General features: G+C 38.4%; 1 protein-coding gene across 3 annotated transcripts in view; it reads left to right on the top strand.

Moving 5' to 3' along the window:
• Window positions 1-27,510, top strand: part of MYCBP2 (MYC binding protein 2) — a 171,357-nt gene that overhangs the window by 6,020 nt on the left and 137,827 nt on the right. For all 3 annotated transcript variants that reach the window (XM_040055506.2, XM_040055504.2, XM_058419388.1), the window contains exons 2-3: window positions 16,631-16,706; window positions 24,335-24,550. In XM_040055506.2, coding sequence (XP_039911440.1) covers window positions 16,631-16,706; window positions 24,335-24,550 — 292 coding nt within the window. The remainder of the gene's footprint in view (window positions 1-16,630; window positions 16,707-24,334; window positions 24,551-27,510) is intronic.

Below are 27,510 nucleotides of genomic sequence, written 5' to 3'. Positions count from 1 at the left end.
ATAGGCTCCTTATGCTGTAAGTGACTGCATTAAGGCAGATGGTTTCTATACTTTTAGATTTAGTGTTTCATATGTTTCAAAGCATATTAATATACTTTATATTATTTTTCTTAGTGTATTGTAGCAGATATAATTTTATAGCTCATTCCCTTCAGACTGAATGTGTTGATGAATTTAATTAGATGAACTTAAACTGAATGATAGTTCTTGCTTTACATCTAGTGTATCTGAGAAAGCTGGATTTTTTTGTTATTAGTGTAATAAATCTAAATTTATACCTGTTGTACGCATTTAAAAAAAATCAGAACCTGCGTTTCCTTGTATCCACATGAAACTGGAGATGTGTGGTTAGATTAGTGCTATTCCTTTTTTTCATTTTCTTCCCTTAACTTTCTTAGGCTTTTGTTTCCAAGCATTATTGTCATATGTAGTAGGTTTTAAACTCTTGGAAAATGCTTTATAGCTTCTGTGAAAGGGTGTATATGGTGTAACCTCAGCGGGCAGCTGAGGACCACGTGACTCCTTGGTTCTTTCCCCCTGCAGGGGGATATATCTCTGAATGTATTGTCCCTCCACTTCTTTCTTCCTCCCTGCTTTATATACTGAGCGTGATGTCATGATAGGGCGTATCCCTTTGGTCAGTTGGATTTAGCTGTTGCAGTTATACCCCCTCCCAACTTCTTGTGCACCCCCAGCTTACTTGCTGGCAGGGCAGTGTGAGAAACTGGAAAGGCCTTGATCTTGTCTAAGTGTTAGCCAGCAACAGATAAAGCACAGGTGTGCTACCAACACTGTTTCTATCACAAATCCAAAACATGCAAGCGTGATACAAGCTGCTTGGAAGAAAGTTAACTTTATTGTAGCCAAAGCCAAATAAGGTCAAAAAGCAGAACTCTGTAGTTTAAATTCACAGATGCCATGGTATTTAGAATATTTTGGCCATGATCTCTGTCAGTCTAGAAAAGTTTCTAGCTAAGAGCTTTAACCTCAATGGGATTAAAACTGAACTCTTACTTCTTACTGTGCTTTTTCTTGCAGTTGGTAACATCGCTCATCTTTTCTATTGCTGTGTCTATACAGATTTGCAGCCAGTCCTTTATGTTACAATGAGATGGGCTTGTTGTTAAATAAATACTTTATTCTAATTTTATTATTTCAGCCTCTTCTTTATTTTGTTTTCACCGTGTTACATGTAGTCACTTGTGACTTTTCTATCTGATTTGGCCTTGCTTTTCTCTCCCACTAGCCAGTGCATAATTCTTTCCAACAGATGTGCTCATATGTCTTTGTTATGCTTGTATGTTTTCAGAGTAGTCATGTCTCTGTTCCTTTTCTCTTCAAACCAATCGATCTCTATTCCCTTTTATTTCTGGAATATACTGTTGTACAGGGTAGACCCTTGACAGCTATAAACTGGTGAGTTTTCAGTTGGTTGCACTTGGCAGTTGTGTCTTCTGCTATTCGTTGCAGACTAGATTAGAATTTCTTTGGTTTCCTTTTGATTGTAATCACTTTAAAGATGTTACACTGTCATTAACCACTGGTAATGGGCTTGTTCTTAATAAGTATGGATTGTCCTTGACTTCATGGAGCATATTTTCTAAATTGAAATTCTGCTGAAATAATTCTGAGGAAGATAGCTTTGTATACACTTTGATTTTGGTGGTCGTGTTTAGATAGGAGAGTGACAAAAGATGCAGATCTTGTCGTCTTTGCTGTGATTGAATGACTTTCCTAATGAAAAAAAAAAGTCCTAGAAGTGTTTAAGGATAAATGCTTTTGTCTGCATTGACAAACTTGAGGAGTAAGAATTTCCTTGCATGTGTTCTTGCAGATCTAATTTTATAGATATCATTGAAGTGAATAATGAAAAATCAGATAATTACAGAAAAGAAACTCCATCTGTGAGTGGCTGTACTGAGAGGCATTCTCTTGTGGACAACACTTTGGAGGGATGCTTTCTTTTGAGTTACTTTTTTTTTAATTTGAGACAGATGGATGCTGCTTTGGAAACCTTTTCAGTTACAAAAGGTATCAGACACTGTTTTGCACTTTAGTCATGGTGAAATGCAAGTGAGTTATATTTTACTTGTGCAGTTGGGTTTTAATTTAATTTTTAGCAGCTGTAATATTTGTTTCTGCCTGTATTGGAGAAGCCTCAGGGTATTCCAGCAGCTGGAATTCTTAAGCCTCCAGAATTTTGGCTTTCGGAAAAATGGTAGTTGTTAAGAAAGTTATTGTCATAGTGAAATAGTCCTCATTTATGAAATTAAAGTAATGATTAAAAAGATGTGTGATTTCAGCTCACCAACAATAGCACATAAAAATCCCAACTAGAAAATCGGTGAGTCGGGTGGCCTTTTTCTTCTGTTCTGAGTTTTTTTAACCTTTTCTTTTCGGATGCCTTACAAGTTGAGTGTAAACCTGTCCTACTAGTCTGCCTATGTTTTCCTCTAAGCCTGTGGTAATTGGATTGCAGCTGATGTTCCTTACCCCGATTTAAGGATTTAGGGGATGGGATTCTGATGATTTTTCCGTTTGTAGATATGCTGCTTAAGCCGTGACTTTCCTTTTATTATTGGCATGGATGAAAATTCACGTCAGAATGCTTGATTAATTATTTAAAGAAGATAGTGTGTAAGCTGGTAATGGCTTGGAGAGCATACACATGGCTCTTTGAATGACACCAGCTTATTGTCCCTTTCACTAAAAATGATAAATTTTAGGCTTACTAAATAAAAATACCAATGATCTTAAATATTTGAGGTCATCTGAGGCAATATCATCAGCAATCAAAAAATACTTTAAGCTGGTTGTGCTCTCAGTGTTGTTTTGAGGTCCATGTATCAAGCTGAACAGTTCCCCACTTTAATGATTCTCACAGCTGACTTCCTTAAAAATCTGCAGCATTTGGTGAAAAATAACTGTAGGCAAATCTACAGATACCTTCCAGGCAGGGAGAGCAATGGATGTGCTGTACCTCAGCTTGAGTAAGGCTATTGACACTGCCTCCCACAGCATGCACAGGCTGAGAATGGATGGGTTACATTAAGTGGACAGTGAAGTAGATTGAGAACTGGCTGAATGATTGGGCCTAGAGGTTTGTGATCTGTGATATGTAAGTCCCGCTGGAGTCAAGTCCTCAGTCATGTACCCTAGAAGCTGATACTGTGGCAAATGCTGTCTAGCATCTTCATTAATGGCCTGAATGCTGGGACAGTGTACCCCCAGCAAACTGACGGATGGTACAAACCAGAGAGGAGTTCCTCATATACCACATGGTTGTGTTTACATTCAGAGGGATGCAGCCATGTTGGAGATTTGGGCTGAGTGGAATTTTGAAGTGCATCAAGGGGAATTGCAGAATCCTGCATCGGGGATGAAATAACACTTGGGGAGCTGACCAGCTGGGAGACAGCTCTGCAGAGAAGTAGCTTGGTGTGCTGGGTGCAGCCATCTGCGTGCCAGTAATGCAGTGCCGCAGCAAAGGTGGCAGACAGCCACAGGTGGTATTGGGTAATTTACTGTCTGTGACACTACTTGAGCAGGAAGTTTGGCAGAATCATAAAACAGTTGAGGTTGGCAGTGACCTCTGAAGTTCATCTGATCCATCTTTCTGCTCAAACAGGGCCCCTGGAGCCAGTTGCCTGAGATGGTGTCCAGATGGCTTTGAATATCAGCAAGGATTGAAACTCCACATCCTTGCTTGCAATCTCTGCCAATGCTCAGTCACCCTCACAGTCAAAAAAAATGTTACCTTAACTGGTCCATTCTAACCTGAATGATGTGATTCTGTAATCCTTAAGAAAATAGACCAGAACGAGGAGGAATCAATATGAAGTTTATTTGTCCTCTGAGAAGATGTGTCAGAGGTAACAAACACAGTGCTGAACAGTCAGATCTTCCAGCAGAGCTGTGTTCTAAGGTGGTGGATGTTGTGATACTAGAAACAGAACCATTAAGTAGTTTAGGTTGGAAAAGACCTTTAAGATCACTGGGTTCCACTGCTAAACCAGCACTGCCAAGTCCACCACTAAACCATGTCCCTGAATGCCACATTTACACACCTATTAAATAGTTCTGGAGGTAGTGCTTCCACCACTCCCAGAGCAGTGTGTTCCAGTTCTTGAAAACCATGGTGCTGAATAATTTTCCTACAATACTCAATCTAAACCTTCCCTGGTCCAGCTTGAGGCCATTTCCTCATGTGCTATTGCTGGTTACTTGAGAAAAGAGACTGAACCCCACCTGGCTACAACCTTTTTCAGAGTTGTGTGGCGGAATAAGGTCTCCCCTGAGCCTCCTTTTCTCCAGGCTGAACAACCCCAACTATCTCAGCCATTCCTCATAAGACTTGTTCTCCAGACACATCACCAGCTTTGCTGCCTTTTTCTGGGCACACTTCAGCACTGTTTGGAGTGAGAAGTCCGAAACTGAACGCAGGATTCAAGATGTGACCTCAAAAGTGCGTCGTACAGGGCGTGATCATTGCCCTGGCCTTGCTGGACCATATTTATCATACAAGCCAAGATGTCATTGGCCTTCTTGGCCACCTGGACACTCCACTGGCTCATGTGCAGTAGCTGTCAACCAGCACCCCCAGACCCGTTTCTGATGGGCAGCTTGCCAGCTCTTCCTCCAGCCTGTAGTGCTGCAGGTGGTTGTCAAAACCCAAGTGCAGGACCTTGTTAAACCTCACACATTTGGCTTCAGTCTAGCAAAGCATCCTCCCTCAAGCCATGAGCCACCAGTTTCTCCAAGGAAATGTTGTGAGAAACAATGTCTAAAGGCTTTATAAAGGCCAGGTAGACAACGTTCACAGCCTTTCCCTTATCCACTAAGGGGGACACCTAGTCATAGAATTGGGGATGAGGTTGGTCAAGCAGGACCTACTTTCCATGTTGGCAGCCCTGGTCACCTGCTTGTCCTGGATGTGCCAGGTGATCGTACTCCATATGATCCTGCTCCACGACCTTCCCCAGCACTGAAGTCAGGCTGGCTCACAGGGCTGTAGTTCCCTTTCTGGCCTTTCTTGGCCACCTAGTTGGGTGGCACATTCACTGACTTTCAGTCAAGTGGAACTTCCCCAGTTACGCTGAGCTGCTGGTAACTGGTGATGGAAAGTGGTTCAGTGAACACTTCTGCCAGCTTCTGCTGTGCTCTTGGGTGGATCCCACCCAGCCCCACAGACCTGTGTGTGTCTAACTGGTGCAGCAGGTCGCTGATCATTTCCACTTGGATGATGAGGGCTGAATACCCTGAGAACTCAACTGGACTGAGACAGAGAAGGCATTAAGCACCTCAGCATTTTCCTCATCCATTACAGGATGGAGATTGTCCTCCCCCTTCTTTTAGTTTTATACATATTTTTAGAAACATGTATCAGATCTTCATGCTATAGCTTGATATGAGTAAAGGAAATATGAGAGAAACTGAAAAGGTGGAAATGGTTGTGGTTTTAGATAAGAAAAAGCAGCATATTTGTCCAAGCATTCTTGTAGGAAGAGCTGCATGGTAACAAAATCCAAATGTAAGTAATTTATTATTTAGAGTAGTTTTGAATTTAAGGTGTCTTGTGTGTTGAAGTCTTGCTGGATGTTTTCTAGTGGCAATTAGTCCCCAGTTTGGAGATATTACTGCAAAAACTTCAGCTTTCCTCTCTTCAGCCTCGGCCTTCTGCTTTTTTTTTTTTTTTTTTTGGGAGCAAATATCATATTCAAACTAGTAATATATCATGACAGGTAAAAATGTGGTTTGTGAGCCAGCTGTCATGCAACTGAGGTACATGGGCTGTGATTTTGACTGACGCAATACCTTATTTTTCCTATCCTTTCTACAACTGTGCAAAGAGGAAGGGAAGGTCAAGCAACTGCTTCATGGAGGTATTTTTTTCATGAGATATTTTACAATACTGTTAGAGTAGCTCTTTTTTTAGAGATACTCTAAAATCCAGGGATACTAACCAGTGTTCGCAAAAACCATTTTTTTACTCAGGCGTTCTGTAGATTTTGTTGCTAAATTGCAGCAAAAAGATTTAGTGTATTTATTTCTCATGAAATCAATATTCTTGGTTTTTTTCTATCTGTGATTTGTAAAATTTTGGGTCAGGTTGTGATACAAGTATATGATATAGTATATACTTGGTGTGTGTTTATTTCATAAAGCTTGCCAGTGCTTCGTTTGGCATTACACCAAGAGTTTATGTATTTGCATGGTAGGCATTTGTGTGCCAGATTTCAGTTTCTATGTACGTATTTTGTTCCCTGTCAACTGTTTTATGGCAAGTCCTTTTGGAAACTTATTAATTATTACTGTATGTGATATGAAAAATGAAGTATTAAAATCTCTTGTAGCTATTGTTTTTAAGCAGACATATTGTTTTTCAAGGCAAGAGCAGATTGGGAGTTTTGAGTGATATTTATTTTCCTTCTTTATTCTTGCAGCCGACTGACACTGTCCCTCCCCAAGGTTGAAAGGTGCTGGATGTTCCAGCAGTAGAAGGAACAATAAACATGTTGGCAATGGAAGGTATCTGCAAGGACGGAAAGTTAAGCATGGGAAGCCTTAAAGTTCAGTTGCTGGGTGCTTCAACAACTTCAGAATGTCATGGAACATTTCCTGGGTCCTCTTGATTTGCACCACTTTGACACTAAATGATAGATTTGTGGTGGTGTGAGTTAGATGGAGAAACACAAAGGCAAGGACAGAATTAGGTGTTTGGAATAGGCTGGACCTAACATTAGAGCCATTTTCTGAGCATCTCCCAGTGATAAGATTTAATGCTAAAGCACGTACCCGAAAGAGATGGATTCTGTATGCCAGTTTTGTAGGTGTGTATAGCATTTTGTTTAGGTGAGTTGTTTGCTTTGGATTACTTCATGGGGCAGATTTTTGTAGGGCTGTTTCTCATTAGAGATGCTGGAACTCTTGACAACTGAAATAACTGTGCAGAGGTTACATTGAGATAGAAGAAGTCAAAGGCTATTTTGTTTGCAAGGACACGGTACATACCTAAATGTGGGAGATGTTGTACTTAGAGGCTCTTAAAAGAAGTGGTTGCTTTCAAAAAAAAGTGACCCTCCAGTTCATTGAATAAGACGGCTGAACACTGAAGCTGATGTATATGTGGAGAGATACCAAAATAGAGAGCATGCAAGCGGCAACTCTAGTATGTTTAACAGCAAGATTTGTTGGTTGCATTTTGTCACATGGTACCTCTTCATCTCCTTGCCAACGTGCAGCCTCCATATAGTTCTGTTGATAGATTTATTTTCTCTGGTCATAAAACCTCTTTTCTGTCTATAGATTAGGCCACTGAAGCTCTGCCCACTTCCTTTGTTCTGTTTCTTATCCTTCTCAGCTCCTTCATGTGAGCCATTGCTTGTATGTCCAAACTTCTCTTGAACTTCTTCTTTTCTTTGTTTCCCCTTGCCTGTGTTTGCCAGATGCTTCTCGGTTGTTGACAGCAGGTCAGGATGTCCTTTAAAATAAGATGCTCCCACAATTTTCAGATCTCCTCAGGATCTTCTGAGCAGACTTGATAACCCTTTTTTTTAGTATTCTCTTTCCTTTATACTGAAGCTCTTATGGTTGAACTATAATCTAGCAAACCATAATATAGCGATGAGACTAGTGTATGTATGGTAAGTTTCTTGCAGACAAATTAATTTTATCAGGTGTAGTTCTCTGTGTTTGATATTAAGTTGCCTTGAAGCTGGATTACAAATTTAAGAACAGTTTTGGAGCACTTCAGAGGATGGAGTAAATGGCTTGGGAAATAAGGAAGTCCGACAGAGGCTGTAGTTGCTTTTAAGTTGCTCTTCATAATGGGATTGTTCTTTGCGTGATCAAGTGTCAGATTACCTGCTTACAGAACAGAATGAAAAAACCTTAAAAACACACATTGTTGTATTTCGTCAGGAGAGTACCTTGTGGTTTTCTGTATGGCAGGAAAGTCTGATGCAGATCTGATGGATCTTGTTATAACAGATCATTGAGTGAATCAGAGCTCTTATTCCAGCCTTGGGTGCCAGGAAGCATGCATTCAAGAAGTGGGCCCATGGAAATCTCACAAGGTTTATCAAGGCCAAGCACAAGGTGCTTTACCTCACTATTAACACAGGTGGGGGATGAACAGATGGAGCAACCCCCCACAAAGAAGGATTTGGGGGTTTAGGTGGGTGAAGGGCTGGATGTGATCTGGCTAAGTCTGCAGGGAAGGACAGAAGGACACGGACCTCTTGGAGTGAGTCCAGGAGAGGGCCACCAAGATGTTTAGAGGGATGGAGCACTTTTCCTATGAGGAAAGGTGGAAAAGGGAAGGCTTTGGGGTGACTTAATTGGTGCCTATCAGGCATTTTATGATTCTGTGATTTTTCAGGCAGGTGCAAGTAAGAAAAGTAGATGTTGCTCCTGTTGTCTCATTGTCTAGACTGTATCCTTCCTCAATTAGAATTTTTAGGTGCGCTACCTTTGGCCTGATGATTTGGCTGCCTCTCTTCTAGACAGAACACTGTAAAATTGAATTTAAAACTACACAGGAGTCCATCCTGGAGAGGTGCTGTGGGATGTCTGTAGAGGGGGAAGCCGATGAGGACAGGTAGTAGCTGTTGCTCTGCATCTGGATCTGTCCTAGGTCCTGAATTGTATAGTCTCTCACTGACAATTTCAGAGTTGGAATTGAGATTGTAGATGAAAAAGTTAGCAGAGGATGCAAAACAGTGGAAGATAAGATTTACTTACGATGGTAGATATTTAGCTTCAGAAAATCCCACTACCAAACTGATGAGCAAAAATGTAAAACCATCAATGAATAAAAGGTACCTCGTGAGAGATTCTACACATTCTCTGAAATTGTGAAGTGATTGTGATTCAGAAGGAGCCAGGCTTCTGGAGTGTTTCAGAATTTTACTTCAAATTGTGAGAGATTCTTTTGTGTAGGAAACCTGAAGTAATTCTTGATCATTTCTTCGTACTTCAGGATTGTGGGACCTTTTTTTTCCCCCCACTCACTTTTTTTTTGTCATCGTTTTCTGAAAATGAAGGACTGATTACTATGACAGAATAGTAGAATTAGATGCTAGTGATGTAAATGATTTATGATTTAGGCTGAAGGAACTGAGACTGCTTAATTGTCAGAAGACTCGTTTCTCCTCAGACTTTAAAAAAATTCAAGTTGTGGAAAAAGAAAACAGTTTGATTTTTCTGTAATAAAGATATGAAAAATAGCATTTAATTGCCATAAAGACAATATAGAAGATACCCCAAAAAAAGTTTTCTGGTAGGATTTCATAGGACATGGTGAGAGTGTGATCATGGGCAGTGTTTAATATCTGTCCAGGGAAAAGAGATGTTGGAAATGCAGTGGAATTTGACTAGAATTATAGAATATGCAGAATTGGAAGGGACCCACAAGGATCAGTGTCCATCTCCTGGCCCTGCACAGGACCATCCCCCAGAGTCCCACCATGTGCTTGAGAGCCTTGTCCAAACACTCCTTGAACTGTCAGGCTTGGTGCTGTGACCACTTCCCTGGCGAGCCTGAGCCACTGTTCAGCCGCCCTTTTGGATGAACCACGTTTTCCTGATATCCAGCCTAAACCTCCCCTGACTCAGCTTCATGCTCTTTCCTCAAGTCCTGTCCTGGTCCCCAGAGTGAGGAGATGTGTACCTGCCCCTCCTCTTCCCCTCCTGAGGAAGTTGTAACTGCAGTGACAACTCCGCTCAGTCTCCTCCAGGCTGAACAGTGACCTCATCTGCTCTTCATGCAGCTTCCTCTCCAAACCCTTTACTATCCTTGTGGCCCTCCTTTGGATGCTAACAGCTTAATGTCTCTCTTACATTGTGGCGCCCAAACCTGCCCCCAGGACTTGAGCTGAGCCCTGTGCGGAGCAGAGCGGGACAATCCCCTCCCTTGCCCGGCTGGTGATGCTGTGCCTGATGCACCCCGGACAGGGTTGGCCCTCCTGACTGCCACAGCACTGCTGACTCACAATTGGCCTGTCATTGACCAGGACCTTCATGATGGACCAGGAAATGGAAATGCCGACCTTTTTGGGGTTCTCTCCAGACACTCTTTTGACTGTTTCTAGAGTATCTTCCATTTGACAAATTATGTTTTAGTTTTCCAGGTGACATGCTGTGTGCACAAGCTTTCTTTGAAAAAGTCTTGTTGAAGGTCCTGTACAGTGTCCACATTGGTTCATCTTCACAGAAAAGCTCTTGACTGTTGCATTGTAAGCATGTTCTCCGTCATGCCCTTCTTAGTGTAGGATCAATTCAGGTGACTGGCTTGTCTTAATGCAGGCAAATATTTTAAGTGTTAAAGTAGTTTTTCATCCCTTTTCCTCTTTCTAGCTTTGTGTACTGTTGTAGTTTTGATTATGCTGACTAATTCCCATAGAATTTGCTCCTATGCTTGATTTCGATGTCTGTTTGCTGATCCAGATGGTGAACAGATGAAAAGCTCAGTATGTCTCTACTTGGAAGCGTAATCAGAAACATGGCATGGCACCAGGAAAAATGCAAAACTCAGACTGAGAAAAGATACTCTTTCTACAGTGCAGAAGCATGTTTATTGTACAGTCAAATTTTATGTTGTTTTATAAGCAAATGGTGAAGATCACAGAATAATTGAAATTAGAAGGGGCTTCTGGAGACTGTCGAGCACTCAAAGTAGGATCAGCCGGAGCAGGTTGCTCTAAACATCATCCCAGTTGTATTTTCAGCATCCTAAAGGAAGGAGAGGCTCTCAGGGCAACCTGTTCCAGTCTTTGATAATTTTTTACAGTTCTTAGGTTTAATTGGAACTCCCTGTATTTATTTTTTTTTCTCCATTGTCTCTTGGCCTGTCACTGGATATTGCTTAGAAGATATTGGATATTGTTTCCATCATCTTTGCTCTCTCCCATTAAGTGGAGGTGGAGATATTCACACGGAGGCTCTTCCACCCCTACCCTCCCAGGTTTTCTCTTTCCACAGCCAGACAATCTCTTCTTGCTTGGTTTCTCCTCATACGGCAGAACCTCCAGTTCTTTAAGCATCTTAGTGGCCTTTCTCAGGACTCACTCCAGTAAACAAGTGTCTCTTGTACAGGGGTGCCCAGAGCTGGTGCATTTAGCGTTGCAACTTGTGCATAGAGCATGAGTCAACTACCCCAAGCTGCTGGCATTGGAGAGCTCTTCTGTGTCGGGGCTTAATTCCCCGGCGTTCAGGTGGTTTTAGAGTCTTTCTTGCCCTCTACAAAGCTCTGAGCCAAACGGATGAAAGAGGCGGAGTCTTTGAGCTCTGATTTTCAAGGTTGCATACTTCGTTTATTGTTTCTTGTCTTACAGTTTTCTCAGTGTCCAACAGATGTTTGCCGTGGCTTGGACTTCTCACGTCTCCCCCCGAGCTGGGTTGTCCTTATCTTTTATACTAATTGCTACATATTTTATATTTACTATTTCTTACCAATGTCTATCACTATTACTAAAAAGGTCATCTTTACTCTGACCCAATCCTCACTAACTACTTTGTGCCACGTCACTGCAGAAATGGAGTGAGGGAAGGAGAATGAAGAAGAAGGAGACAACACCCCAAATTCTCCATCTTGTCCCCATTCACTTCAATGCTATAAACCTAAATATACTGGTTTTTCCCCTCTTTGATATACTAAACTACAATCTTTCACACTCTTGTGGCCTGCAATGCTTCCTGCAGTGCAAGAAGCCTTTCCCATGGACTGAGATCAAAGCCAGTGTCTCTCTGAGCTCTGGGCTGGGGTCCCAGACCCCCTGCCCAGGTCTCTGATCCTCTAGGGCAACCAAAGGAATGCCCTGGACTCCAACACTTCTGCATCCTTTCTCTCCAGGGAGCCGTATCCCGTAGATTCTTCAAAGCAGATTGATGAACAGGTTCTTCTTGACTGATGAAGTCTATTCTTATGAAGTCTAGGTTTGTGATCCTGTTTTTGTCTTGCTCCCTTCTTTCAGGTCCCTGAACTTCACCTGCACTGTCACTTCATCCAGTATAACAATGCTGTGATGAAACATCTTCAGACTTGATGATCACTACATGAGTGATAATAGCTTGCTGTTGTGGTTTCCTTGACAGCCTGAGTTTGGGATTTCAATTTGGGCTGTTCAGAAGCAAATGCTTCTTTCATCTTGTATAACTAAGTTGATCACCAGCATCAGTAGTTCACCTAATGGAGGAAACAAAAGAATTGTTTGATACCACAAACCTGACTGTTCCATTTTCAGTGTTTACTGAGGGGTTACTGCCTCCTAAGTGAATTTCCACAAGCCCTTGAATGCTTAAGCTAACTGTGGTGCGTAAGCAGTTACGGAAACAGAATAACAGAATACATTTGTCATTTGTCTGAATGCAGTATACTTCTTCCCAAAGATCCGTAGCCCTTGAAAAAGAGCAAGCAAGTTTAGACAAATGTACTGAGTTAAATTCACTTGGAAGCCTTTAAAAATTGAGCGTGTGTTAGCATGTGGTTTACTAAATTCCCAGATTTTTCAAAAGTGTATTTAAGGATTGAACAGCAGAACAACTGTGTCTAATACTGTACTAGCTACTGTGGTCTTTGGTACCATTGTTTCAGAAGCACGAATTTTAGATCAGACAGCACTTAAATAAGACTTTTGTTGTTCCTATTCTGCCTCAGCAGCAGAGATGGAATAATATTTTTTCCACTCATTAGACGCACATTTGGTGTAACATTTAGTCTAGAGGATCTTACGTGGGTGTAATACTAACATAAGTGTTAACCTATGTTGAGTAATTCAGTAACAGCATTGAAGGGAGGAGCACACTCAAAATGTAAAGCTTCTCTCAAGTTTAAGCTTATGCATTGCAGTTCAAGAGTGCACCTTGAGGGAAGATGCTCTGTTTGCATTTCTTCATCTCTTTTAAGCAGAGTAAGAGCAATGGTGTTGAGACAACTGATCAGTGTCCCCCTAATAATGCATCAAATAGTCCAAGTACTAGCTGATGCTACTTCTGGTACAGAACAAATAAACTAAAGTGTGCCTTTATTCCTCCTACTACAGCTGCTACAAACCTGATTAGAAGTTGTAAACATGTCATTGAACAGCTGTTTTACCTATTCTAAATTGTCAAGCAACTGGTTATTGCCCAACCTTCCCTTTCCTCTCCTTTTTTTCCCCCTGCCTTTGATTTGAGGCAATTATTTCATATTCCAGGGTTGAACGTTTTAGGTATTTATTTTATTCTCAGCAGATTTTTCTGTAAAGGCTGTAATTGCACTATTCACCGTTTCTTTGTGTACATTTGCTGCAAGTAGTTTTTGTCAAGGTGTCTTTATGTTCTGTGCTCATTTGACCTGCACTTCCTTTGTGGTCTAGTTAAAAATTTGGTCTCCAGTGTTTCATTGTCTTGAAGCAGGTTCCAGAAAGCCTGCCTGAGACTGCTGGTAATGAATGTTTGTTTTCTGTGAACTAAATGGTATCAACAGTTGAGTTAGAAGTTGGAGGCTAAAGGCCTTTTGCCAGCGGAAGCTGATTGTCAGTACAGAGTATCAAGACCTTTACAAATGACAGCTAACAGCATTTTACAATTGTTAACCAACAATATAATTAATAATTTAGCTAAAAAATCCAGCTGAGCTGTATCAAATCTTGTTAATCTTCATGCAGTAGAAGAGTTGGGCTTATAATTAACACATGTGGTTTCCAACAGGAAATTACTCATAATCTGCTTAACATTGTTTTTCATGAATATATTTGCCCATGTTTTACACTTTTTTTCTGAATATTAAAACATTTTAGTGTTATGGTATATATGGTAGAACTGTGAACAGTCTTATATATATCTTCATTGCATGCAGATACATTGTGAATATATTAGTGTTATGCATAGTAATTGTAGATTGCTCAGAACTATTTATAAAATTAGTGTGATGAGGTATTTTTTATTGATTAATTGCTTACTTGTTCTGAAGGTTTGTTTGGATATGGAAGAAAGTTTACTTCCCAACTCCTTGAGAGTTCATTTTTAGAAAATACAGGGAGACAATTGTGGATTCTTACTCTTGCATTTCTATCCTGAACTGCTTCCGTGTAAAATTATTCAAGCCCCAAACATGCTGAAGATAAAGACTGCCACAGTGGAGCAGTCAGACTGCTGCAGCAGTAGTGCTGCTACTTGAAGCATCTTTAATTGTTGTATAAATGAGAGAGATCTTAGCACTGTCAGTAAACCCACTGCTGATCTTTCCTGTTTGCTAATTTGAAAAAACAGTGTAGGTGTCATGACAAATGAAGGTAATCTGCCAAATGGCAGAGGTTTTGTTACTATGGAAATCTTGGGGGGAGGGAAAAGGCTCAATTTGGGGGTTTTTCAGATGTATGCATAAACACAAAGAAATACTTGCAAGAATTACAAGGAGTGGTCCAGTGAAATATTTACATGATGAAAAAAGTGTTTATAATGTTTGCAGACTGTAACAAATGTGGAGAGTTTTCAAGGAGTTTGGCAGGAAGGATTAAATTTGAAATGTCTTGGCAATTTGAATTAGTACCTTTTAAAACAAAAAGAAAAAAGCTATGCTTATCAAGTTGTGTGTGGCAAGTGCAAGTCATACCGTGTTTAAAAGGCATAATTATTAGCACAAATAGATAAAAAGTATTGGAAACTCAATTTTGAGGTTTGCAGGGAAATGTTTTCTTGCTAGTCTGGGTTAAATAGGTCGGCTATGCCATATTGCTGTGAAGCTGCCAAGTAATACCTGGAATGCAGTTAAAAGTGTGACCTTGGAGGGAATGAGACATTTGTTCTTCCTCTTCCTAACAGCAAACAACAAGTACTGTTTTCAGCTTTGGTCGACATGGTTTACCTGCGGTATGGAGTAGGAGAACCCATTAGATACTTTCATCAGGACTTTGAAACTGAAAGTTAGGGCTCAAGTTTCATAAAAGGTCATGAGGTCCAGAGCAGAAGATTGAGTGGCTACAGAATGGAAGGGCCTGCACTGTTCTCTTGTTTGACAGCAGATTGACATGCATTGAATTCTATTAAGGAAGAAAAAACTGTCCGATTAATGAAAAACTAAATAGTGAGTTAGACTATGGAGTTTGTTGAAATTTGAGCAGTAAAGGTTATATGAAGTTGTTGTTTTTTTTTTTTTTTTCCTTGCTTCTTAAATAGCTTATATGCTGTTACATATTGAAACTTTACTGTTGGGGGCTATGACGTTGAGCAGTCATCTCCATTCTCTTTGTAAGCTTTAACTTACTGGAGGTGGTGGGGGAATTCACCCTTGCTGCTCACTGAATCAGTTCTTTTGACTCCAGGATAATGGTGTTTATTCCTTAAAAGAAAAGTGGTGAGCTGGTTTGTTTCTGCAGGAAGTGCCTTGAGGAACATATCTTCCTCTTAATACAGGTCAAGAGGGGAAAAGTGGTGACATTTCTAGGAAGCAGCTAGTCATATTCTGATGAAATTCTTTGTTTGAGCGTGTATTCTCATTGCTGTCTTCAATTGGTCAGGCTTTGGTTTTTCCAGCTTATAAGTGCTGGACCATGAGGTTTCTATATTCTTGCAGTCTGAATGCTGTATGGGACAAGTAACCACTATGCTTTTAGAACCTCAGAATTTTTATTTAGAACAAAGTTGTTCAAATGAAATAGTAAGGTTCTTCTGATTCTCGGTCTGTTACTGAAAGTGCAGCTTCTCACTGCCTGTGATTTTTAGATGTAATAATCTTATTTTTCAACTAATCTGAACTGTAAGCTATTTGAGTAAAGTTTGTAGTACAGAGGAATGTTAGTAGCTGTTGCTTGAAGTACTATATAAGTCGAGCTGTATGCTGCACAGTTAACATATGACTTTTTTCTTTATTTTGGAGGATTTATCTGAAAAACCAGTAGGTTAAAAAACATGCATTTCAGAGTAATGTCAGTGATGATGACAGAACAAGTATATGGGCATATGGTATTTTTTTGTATGATGTCTTTTCTTTTTTTCCTGGGTAGTAAAGTGGAGGAGAAGAAGAGTGTGGAAGGAATGGGTGTAGGCAGTAGAGGATTACAAGAGCTTAGAAAAGTGTGTGCTAGCTACGTCTGTAATGTAAAGGGATAGATATTAAGTCTTTAAAGTAAAGGGCGGAAAACGTCCAAACAAAAGGTAAAGAAGCTGCAGTTTCTTCCATCAACTGAATCTTCTGCTAAATGATATATTTTTAAAGCTTACTTTTGGTCGTGGAAGGCTTGAGTCTTAGTGTGGTAAAGACTTCACAAAGCAATGTTCTGTTCTAACAGGTTGTTGTACTGAGAATGGTCAATAATTATTGCTTCTAGCATCGCTCTGGCACTAATGAACTTGTAATAGAAACAATAGGGTAACCCAGTAGAAAGCTCAGGGACTTCTTTCTGTCTTAGCATATACTCCGGTTAAATAGATGAGAGTAAAGGCCCATAATTCAGTGTAGCATTAGGAAAGCATAATTTTAAGTGCTTTGTATTCTGATTTATACTCTGAAATTCTACCTGTGATTATTCCCTTTGCCTACAAGAATAAAATTTAGAGTGCTTCTGACATTTTTTCCTTCTGTGCTTTTTACCGCAGAGTACAGAAGGGAGTTTATTAATTTTGTTCTCATTGCTTTTCTTCTCTTTTTCAGAAGTAAGAAACTTTTTAGCAAGAAAAAGTTGAAAAGAAAACAGAAGACTAAATTGAAAGTAAAAACACGCAACAAGGTAAACCTGTAACTAACCTGACAAAGTTCTGACTCAAAAATGACAGTAACTTCAGTTGAGAGAAATACAAGAAAACCTAAGTGTGACTAACAATTTATTTGTTTAGAGGCATCAATATTAAACCAGTGTTGTCTGTTTACTGTATCCTACATGACCGTGATACCAATGTTAAGCTTATTCAACTGCTTCTGCTACTATTGTTCGTCAGGAACAGTGTTTTTTAGTTCTCCAGTTCCTAAAACCTGAGTGTAGCTAAACATGTTGGTCTTAGAGGTAAATTTTGAGATCTATGTCTAGCCAACAGTTAAAGACTACTGCTGCACAGATTTGGTCATATCAGCTAAAGAAGAAAGGGAGCAGTCTAAGGATTCCAAAGTTACCTCTGAAAATTCCTCCATAATGGAAAAAGTAATAGATGATACCTAAGTGGTTCTGTTAATGTTTTCTCCCAGTGTGACCTGCCTTCCATCACTTTAAATGCATGGGAACCATACCATGAACTTAATAAAAAATGTTTACATCTTCACTCTTTAGAGAGGATAAATTAACAATGCTATTTTAAAATACTACTGTGCTACATTCTTTCTCTATTAATAGAGAGCTATTATTTCAGTATGTAAGCTAGAGTCTTAGACTTTCATGAAGGCTTGCTGCAGACATGAAGGTCTGTAGTCAGTAGAGAGCTCATTTTTGGAATGGTTCTGAGGGACAGAACCGCTGAAATATCCAGTGAAAACACTTTCTAGTCAGTTGAATGTCCTTACCATACAAATTTTGTGTAGAACCACTTGGCCATCTTATCCCTCTTTGCCAAACCTCATGTAGTTACTGTATCTCAGGACAGATGACTTTGGGAGGGTGAAGCAAACCCTCTATCTATTAATTTGGTATTGACTTTTTGGAGACTTAGGAGATTATTCTGCTTATCTCACGTAGTGCAGCTTCAGACTATGGTGTAGAAAGAACTTATCTTCGCTTCTGTTCTCAGCACTGTACAGTAAAATACTTGTTGTCCAAACTGAATTTCTCAGTCCTTTTTTCAGTTGCTATAAGAAGTTTTAGCTCTGTCCTCTCCATGACTTTATCAACCCACTGTCAACAAAGAGAGCCAAGTTAGAAATTCAGAGAAATTTCGCAGAATGTAGTTAGTCGGTGTGTTCTGTCTGGTGACAGAAAGAGTTGGATGTAGTTCCTAGAGTTAGTTGCATTGGAGTGCAATGAAGTGGCACAATCCTTGACCAAGGCAATGTGAATATATGAAAGGCCACTTCTTGTGAGTAATTATGGATATGGCACTAACTGATAGTCTCCTGACCTCATCCCTGTGGAAGGTTGTCCGCGAGATTTTTTTCATGGGTTTAAGTAATTTTCAACTTGAAGCATTGAGATTTATATCTTTAAAAGTCGTAATGGGTTTTTGTGTGTCTTTTACTGATGCCATTATTCTAGACACTGTTTGAGGCAGGCCAGGGTTGACCCTTGGAAATAGGTCTTCATTCTGAGTGACTCAGGTACAGAAACGCACTCCAGCTCATTTCCGCATGATAGCAAAAAATTGTGTATTTCCTGAAAAATGTAGCTGAGAAGGGGAAGATAAAACCACCTTCATATCTTCAGGTTATGAAACTAACAAAGTGGGGTAGTTTTGTTTATATATATATATATTTTTTTTTTTTTTTTTTTTTTTTTTTTTTTTTTTTTTTTTTTTTTTTTTTTTGTAGTTGGTTTGTTTGTGGGAGGGGTTTTTTGTTTGTGGGGTTTTTTTATACTTTTCAATGCTTCCCAATACTTACCGTGGCAGAATCAGCACAGTGATTATTTTTGCACTGGAATGTCTGAAAATGGATGTGTCTGTTGTCAGAAAAATGTGGGCTTCCATTTGGAAGCTTTAAAATAGAGCAGATTGAAAAATCTTTCACTATTGGACATTCTGAGCAGTAGAGTTTGTGTGCATTGGTTTATTTGTTGAAGAGACAGGGTCTTTTGGTCGGCAGAGATGGAAGCTTTCTCTTCATATAGTTATTAGAGGTAGAAAGGGCATTAAATCAAGAATAAGATGAAAGAACCCAAAAAATTGTTACTTATATCCTGTGCTTACTAAAAAGGATTGACTAATGGAAGAGGAGAGAACTTTAAAAAAGAAGTAATTGTTGAGCAACTAGAAGAAAATAGTTTCTACCATTTAAGCATTAAATATTAGAACATGATAGGTATAAAATTAATTGGTGTTTAACATGGCCCAGTAGTTTGAGCCTCATTCTAAGCTGGATCGTGCTGTAATCACTGGTATTTGAACTGTCACTAATTTTTGGATTTGTGGTTTAGTATCTATTTTTTAAATGGAGGTATAAAGTCTGTTTTGGCTTTAGAAATTCACTGCTGACGTAAGTGAGTTTTACATAGAAAACAAGTATCTGATTGTTAGACATGGGTGTAGCACCTTGGATTCCAGTCCCTACCTGCCTCCCCCTCTTTTTTTTTTTTCCTTTTGGCAAAGAACATCACCAGAAAATTGTAAGGCCATGTGACTTTTCCCATCTCTACAGATATTGGTGCTAGCCCTACCCCCCCTTCCTTCCGACACCCTGGATATTTTTCTCCTTTGTTATTTCATGCAAGTGCTGCTTAGCACACTTGGATTGAGAGAGACTAAGACAGAAGACCACAGTTCACCATCTTCGGTTTTCATAATGTTATTTGAAGAAAACTGGAAAACTGGAGTCCACCAAACACAGCTTGTACTTGAAATAATTGGCATCTACTTGTTCAGTTTATGCAGAAGTTTTAAACTATGACTTTTTTAGCTTTATATAAATGGAAGGGATAAAACTTTAAGGGGGAGGTTCATGTAGCAGACAAATTAATTGTAAACCAATGAATAGATGTGTAAAACAGATCGACCGCGATGAATTTTGTCTCATTAAAAACACATGTAGGTTCTCAAATAATTTGGCATTGTTTTCAGTGGCTTCTGTATTATTTGTCTTTTAACCTCAAGAGGGCATCCCTTTCTAAGAGATCTTTAGACTGTCGGAAGAAGAATTTGGTGAGCTTCTCTTCTCAGTGTCACACATGGATTAGATCAGTGGGTTATTATAACCTGATCCATCTTTAACAGCAGATTAGCTTTCCTCTCCTAGATTATAGTCTATTTCCATCATATTTAAGAATAAACCATTACTACAGTAATCTGATTCAAGAGGAAGAAAACAAATAGCTCAGAAAATAAGCTATGTATAGGTTTCATCTGTAGGGAAAACAGTTTCTTTATGTGAGACAAGTGTAAAGGAGACCAGAGGGTTTTGGTTTTTCCCCCTCCTTTCCTTGAGTGTACTGGAACATTACAAAAGGCTAACTGAGAAGAGCAATTAGGAGTAGGTTGCTCTTATCTTTTGAACCAAACCCTCTCCTCCATAATTCATTCTTCCATTTAGCAGGGACTATATGTTTACAAGGACAAGCCAGGCATCAGGGTGCGGGCATCTGTGCTTTGATCACTCTCTGATAAGTTGGTGTCTTATCTTTCAGAAGATAAAAAGTAACACACAAGAAATCTTCAGGTGTTTAAAACTGTGTTCATCAATGGTGGATATTTAAGTTTTACAATGTTTTACCAAGAAGGTACGTATTTAGTTTTTGATGATACCAAGTAAAACGGCAAAGATGAAGATTCAGAACGTCCCACTGTGTTAGGGAGTCAAACGGCATCGTTCTGTTTTCCAGTCTGTAAGCCCTCTTCTTTTTGCAAGTGGTAGCAATTTCATTTTCCAAGAAACCAGATGCTTTGGGAGAAAAACTAGTATAGAAGTTATCATCTCATCTTCTACTTAGGCCGTCTGGAAACTGAGTTTGTAGGCAAATTTAGTGAGTGCTTTGGATTGCAATATTCAAGTAGCCATTAAGAATAGGACATTCAGAGGTGGAGAAAGTGATTGCTGCTCTTCGCCTTATTCCCAAGTGTCATGAATCTCGATACTCTTTTAACACCATGAAAACAAGCTGTAAGGCACTGCTTTCTGAAATAATGTATCCTATAGCTCAAGAGCAGTCTGTTTGGATTATTAATAATTCTATATCTGTGGAAAATTAATAAATTGCTTTAGTGAGTTCTTAGAAATTGATTAACATTTTGGTTTAATATTCTACTGTTTTTCTTGGCAATGTAGATATATTTTGTGCCAACATGAAATGTAGTATCATTAAGAGAATTGTAAGCTAAGTAGACCTTATTAGTTTGATAAAAGAATTACTAAGTGAAGTTCTGTAGACACAGGTATTGGTTAGATTTTCTTACTGAGCTATTCTACCTCAAAATCTCTGAGTCAGCAGCAAGATTGTATAGGTGATATCATGAGTCTCATAATATTGGAGAAGTTTTTATGACTAGAAGGGTATTCATTAGCTGCAGAAAAGTAAACTTTCAGATGATGATGGGATGAACTTATATCCCGGTTTTCTGACTTGCTAAGTCTATCTGACATCAATGAAGTTAGAAATCTGTTATCTGGAAAGGAATAAAACTTGTTTCATATGGAAAAAACCTTCTGATAACTGTTTTGAATACTTTCTCTACCACTGTTGAAGAAAAGAAAAAACAACAAAAAAAAGCTGCTTACTGAATGAGCATTTGCATTAGAGGGGCAGAAAGTTTTACAATTTTTTGTGTTTTTGTTTTATCATCAGCTCCATTCTTGCCTTATGTAAAGGAAATCTAAGAAAGTGATGTTTGTACACCCTGCTTATATACATCCAGTTTTGAACAGATGTTTGTTTTGAAGACCTATCAACTATGAGTGTTATAGTTAGACCTCTTAGACTTGAGCAAATCCATCACAAATCACATCAGTGTTTTTTACTTTATGATGAAGTTCCTTGAGGTTGTTGTGCTGTACTAAAGTCTGGGTAGGATATTAGGGTATCTAAATATTCTTCAGGCACCATCATAGAAAAGCAAAACACTGAACATAGAGATAAAATAGTTAAAGTGCTTACTGGTTAATAGTTGTAAAGTATTGAGAATAAGGAGTTCATTTCTGAAAATTAGTTAGCTTGTCATTAATGGGCAAGAAAGCATACGCTGATTTTATCTAGCACTGTAATATGTAAAATTATCTGGGCTGGTTTAACAGTTTGGCCAGGCTGTTTCGAATGAGACTCTATGAGCTACAGAACTTAGGCTCTTCTGGATCTAAGACTTAGCTGAGCAGACAAGAAAGAATTGGAATGGAAACTCTTCACAGAAGTTAGTTACAGTATGTGATATTACCTAGATAAGTGAACTTTCAGATAAATATTTGGTGCCTCTGAAATCTTTTTCTTCCTGTAACTGTGAGTAAAAAACTTTAGTAAATTAAGTTTACTAAGGAATTCATCCTGTTCATTCAATTGAGCTAGCTTTAAAGCTGAAAGCTTATACTATGTATTTGCCTTAACAGGAGCTGCAAAATCTTTTGGGTTAATGTGTATGGATACTTGATGTACAGAAGAGTTACATCTTATAACCGTTCAGTTTTCTGGTGTTGAATAAGCTTCAAAATTTGTAGGACCTCCTTATCAGTGGGGTGAATCAAAATTTATTTTGATACAGTTTGATAGTGGAATAACATATGAGGTTGTACTTCGGGTTCTTGCACTGATTAATATTGTGGGGTTTTTAACAGGAGCTTTACTATTTCAAAGATACTAATATTGAACAAGGAGTAAACTTTGCTGTCTTACAATTGCTAATGGCAGAAGTTCTGTTGAGCTAAAGAAAAAGAACTGCCAAACTTGGGTATGCGTGTAGAGAACTTTATCCAGCTTTTTCTTTTTCCTCCTTCATTATCTTTAAATTTTTGTTGCTACTGCTAACACTGATGCAGGTGAGAAAAATTAACACACAGTCTGTGTTTGATAAAATAAGTTGCATAGTATAAAGCATTGCTTCTTAATTTTCTAGCTTGTAGTGACTTTAGTAATAATTGAAAGGGAGGATAGGCAAATATATACCAGTACAGTGAGAATAATACTATAGTCAAGGATAGAGAATATGTAAACGATTAAATATTTTCAAGTAATTTTGAATTTTTTGTCATGTTTTTTAACATACAGTGTTAAAATGTCTACCTTAGTCTTGTGTTATTTCTGGTATTAATAAAAATGTATGTGCAGATAAAAACGTTTTTGATGTAGAAAATTGTGGCAACCATATTGTAGAAAAATAAATCACCCCATTAAAATACTGCCCAATTCACTGGTTCTCAAATTTCTTTTACCTCTCCTCTGCTAGTTTAACGTTCTCTTTCTCATCGCTTCTCTCAATGATCTGTTTCAAATCACTGTAGTATAATTCACTGCGTAATTTTGTGCAAGATGAATGTGGCAATGCACTATATTAATACCCTATAAATAAAAAAAAAGGCAAAAAGCCTCCACTCCCACTGTGCCCCTCCTCCCCCTATACCTCAAGAATACAAGAAAGCAAAATGACCTTGTGAAGTTAGTCACGACCCTGAGTCTGTCTGGCCTGATAATCCCCCACATTTTGCCTTGCATGGTCAAGCACATTTGTCCTACACTCTTAACCTGGGCTCTCTCTCCTTACATGGCCTTTGTGCCTTTTGTCTACAGCAGGGTGTTACAGAGACTTTCTTCCTTCCATATGCCTGAAATCCAGTTTTCAAAGCCTGGGCTCAAACCAGCCTGGTCTTTGCTAGTATACAACCAAATAGAAAGAATAACCCTACCTGGGAATTAATTTTTCGTGAAGTTATGTTTTTTCAAGTCAGTCATACCTCCTCTTTCATCTTACTGTTGCAGACTTGGAAAGTACAGAGCAGATTTTTAAAAATATTTTTTAAAAAATGTTTTTTCTTATTATTTTTCTGAGTCCAATGACAGCCTCATGAAGGCTCCTTTGTGTCTTGGCCAAGGCTGACAGTAATACACTAGTAGTAAGGTACCAAGGTGAGCCAGGGTAGTGGTAGTTTCTCAGAACAGTTTCCCAGTTCATACTTTGTGGCTTGGGGCTTCTGAAAACAGAATTGGTGTCCTGTAAAGTCCTAGGCCTTGATTTCTTTATTTAGTATTTAGTCCATTAGATTATTAATCTCAAAACTATTATCTGCAGCGTCCTGACAGGAGTTTTTAAACTTGGCATCAGTTTTCATTTAACAACAAAACAAGTGGGTTTTCTTAATTTCTAGTATATATTTAAAAAACAGCTTAAATTTTTAATATTTACCAACTAATAACTAGACTAACAATGCATGAATTTAAAAACTCAGTTATAATTAAACCTCCCCAAAACAGATTGTTGAGAAGATAAAGCTTGATTCTGCTGCTCTTATCACTGTGGCACTGGTTTAGACTGTTCTGTAGCCTGAGCTACTTTCATTTTCAGTCCCAGTGTTCTCATCAAGTTATGAGGGGTAGAGACGAAAGCTAGAGGGAATCTGTTGAAATTTTTCCTTTTCTTTCTTTCTTCCCTGCCTGAACTATAACTGGTACTTCAGCAGGAAAGTTGTCTCCAGTTTGGAATTAATTTGGTCTGTCAAAATTATTGAGACTGTTAAGATTATTTATATTTAGCAAAGCTTGAAACTTTACTAGACTAATAAACTAAAATTTGAACCAATCTTGTTTTTCAGACTGAAAACCTAGAGAGTACAATAACCATACCAGATATCAGATTACATAGCAATCCTTCAGCTTTTAATGTTTACTGCAATGTCCGCCACTGTGTGTTGGAGTGGCAGAAAAAGGAAGCGTCTGTGTCTTTGGCTTCAAAGAACAGTGTCCAGAGTGGGGATTCGGACAGCGATGAGGAGGAGGAGCCCAAAGAGCCACCTATTAAACTTCCAAAGGCAAGTAACTGATACCACTTGAAGTGTGCCATGTGTGTCAGCTAAGGCTGCAGTGTTCTTTTTGGGGATTAAACAGCAGCAGTATGAGCCAGCTGCTTAAAACCCTGCTGTGGTTTTATTTGTAGTCCATCTAGTTCAGGATCGTTTGGTGAATTAGGATGATCTATGTACATGCCCGAATTAAAGTCAATTAAACGTCAGGTAAACACTCGAGTTGCACTCCCTTAAAAGTGTTGGTACTTGAACACCTACAGCCTCAAAATCTACATGGAAATGATGCAAATTAGGCAGCTATATATCTCTGAGGGACCACCAGCTCATAACGGTAAAGGATGCTTTCTTTTGCTTTATTCTTCAAAAAGAGTAAGTCTTTCTAATGGAAATCATTTGGTGGAATGGTTCCTAAGACGTTTAGCCAGGTATGCATGTAATTGCATTAACTGTCAATTATTCTTTCCCTTTTTTTGGCTTTAGTGCCCTTAGTGGTACTGACAGCTCCAGATTTTAATGCATGTTAAGATTTTTATGCTAAAATTGTGCAGTTAAGAGTGGGTTTTTTACTATTCACTGCTTCTGTGCTTATAGTAGGATTAATGGTGTAAAGTCAGAAATATAGGACTTACTGATTTTTTCTTTTTTTTTTTTCAATTTGTCGATTCACTTGTGTTTTACTATGTATTACAAAACTGTTTAGTTCTGTTCATTACTGCCTTATCAATGCTATGAGTTGTGCTTTGTTTTGTTTTTCTTCAGAATCTAAAATGCATATTCAGATTAACTTCCCTTGTTTATATTTGCTTTAAAACCAATACAAATGCTGAATTAAAAAGGTGGTTGCAGCTGTGGTTATGTAGAACGTTTGAGTGTCTTAGAAAATTAGGATTTTATAGATGATTGCATTTAGGTGTTATTATCTGAAGGGCAAAGTTGGCGCTCCAGAAAGTAGTGGTGGCGAATTGCCAAAAAGCATAACCAAGTCAGCCAACTGAAATTTCATGATTGATGATTGTAAAATATGTGGTCACTAGAAATAAAGTCAGCATTGTTTATGAACTGCATTTGAGTCCTTGTGGATTGTATCAATGATTCAGCAAGTGTTTGTAGAGGCTTCATTTAAGTAAAAGCCAATGTAGCTATTAGCATTTATAAAGAATGGAATGGCGTTTTAAAGAGATGTTGAAGTTAAATGAGGTTCCAAGAAGGACGAGATTTATCACTGATATGGACAGAAGACTTGCTTTTGGAAACCAAAACATTGGTATTGTGTTGGACAGTTTATTACAAGGAGACTTTGAGAAGTAGCATGGTTTTAAAAAGATGTCGGTTTAGAAAAAATGGTAGGGAAACTAGGTAACAAACTTGTCTCAAAATAGAAAATTTTTGAGATTTTGTTACCTTCAATACAGCAGATATAAAATTGGTGAAAATCAGTGTGTTTTCAAACTATTAATTTTTTTAGTAAAGAACCTACAAAATACTTAATTTGAGAATTTGTATTCAAAAATATGTTTAGGTGCCTGATGCAACCTCAGTATTTTTCATAACTATTTAGGTAATATAGGGTAGTTTAGGTCACTTGGAGGTAACAATTGGACTTGCATTTATGCTTTTGAAAAAAACATCTGCTTGGAACTGTCTCACCTGTAGTAAAACTTGTAGGGACTGGCTATGTAAATGTCTTGGTATCCTGGATCCAGGTGTCTGTCTCCTGACAATGAAGAGTATTGTGTAGGGCTTAGTTTGTTAGTTGTAAAGAAGGAAGTTATTATGAAGTTCTAAGGTTTACAATATTTACAAGACAAATTTCTGATAGTAATTGTTTATTAAAAAGAATGCTGATGTATTTTTTGACAGTGAGGTAAAAGATTAAAAAGTGTGGCTAGGGTTTATGCTTTTACAGATGCTACAGAGTATAGTCCTTGATGTGTTGGTTTTTTGTGTTTTTTTTTTGTTTGTTTGTTTAATTGAGAGTAAGTTGAATACATATGTTTTTGTAGCTTAGGGTGACTTCAGGTGTTCTATTGAAGTATTTTTATTTCAGATCTTGAAACTTGAAGAAGTCAGGTTTGTTAGAGCCTTTAAGTAGAATGTATTTGGGAATCAGAAGTTGTCCTATGCAATTTCTATAATATTGAGAACAGTTGTTTTTAGCATTGAGAGACAGAGACTTCGCTGCTTTCAGATATTAGCACAACAGAAAAATAGTGTTTTGGCTGTGTTCAGGTAGTTTAGTAACTTACTTTAATAGCTTTATATTTTTGGTTTCTCAGGAAATACTTGCCTTTGTCTGACGTATTTGCTGCCTTATTTATTTAGTACCTTTAGCTAATGATGAGGAATTCTCTCTGCTTAAAATGGAGTAGGTTCAGTTCTGTTGATAAGATTTGTAATTTGCAGAGCAAAGTATTCCCCCCCCCCCTGCACTCTCCAATTCCAATTTTAAAATTATCCATAAAAGCTCTGTACTAAAAGGAACAAATATGGGATTAAAGTGATTAAAGAGAAATTAACTGACTTCAATATTCTTTGTTCCTGCACTGGCCTATGTTTTGTTAATAAGCTTAAGCAAAAATTAAAATTTTAAAGTTGCAACAAAAAATAAAAGACAAATAGTCTTTTTAAAGTTTTTTAAAATTCATTAGGAGAATGTTACCTTTGTAAATGTTCGTTTTTCATTTATGTATACAACATAAATTAATTCCGAGTAGCATGTAATTTTGAATGCTAAATTTGAGCATAAGGCTCACAATGCTATGAGAGGAAAGATAAAGGAGATAAAACAAGAGTGTAGATAAGACTTCAAGATGAAATAGGAGGGGTTTTAGGAATTACTTAGGAGTCACAATGTCTGCCTCCTGCCTAGAATTTTGGGTACCTTTTGTTAAGTGGTCTTATACTTTTGATCTGAAGTCTCAAAGGTGTTGCAAAGGGAATGGGAGAGTGGCTGCATGGAGAACATC

The sequence above is a fragment of the Hirundo rustica genome, chromosome 2 (assembly GCF_015227805.2).
Source record: "Hirundo rustica isolate bHirRus1 chromosome 2, bHirRus1.pri.v3, whole genome shotgun sequence".
Classification (NCBI taxonomy): Eukaryota; Metazoa; Chordata; class Aves; order Passeriformes; family Hirundinidae; genus Hirundo; species Hirundo rustica.
This window is presented reverse-complemented; position numbering and strand designations above follow the sequence as displayed.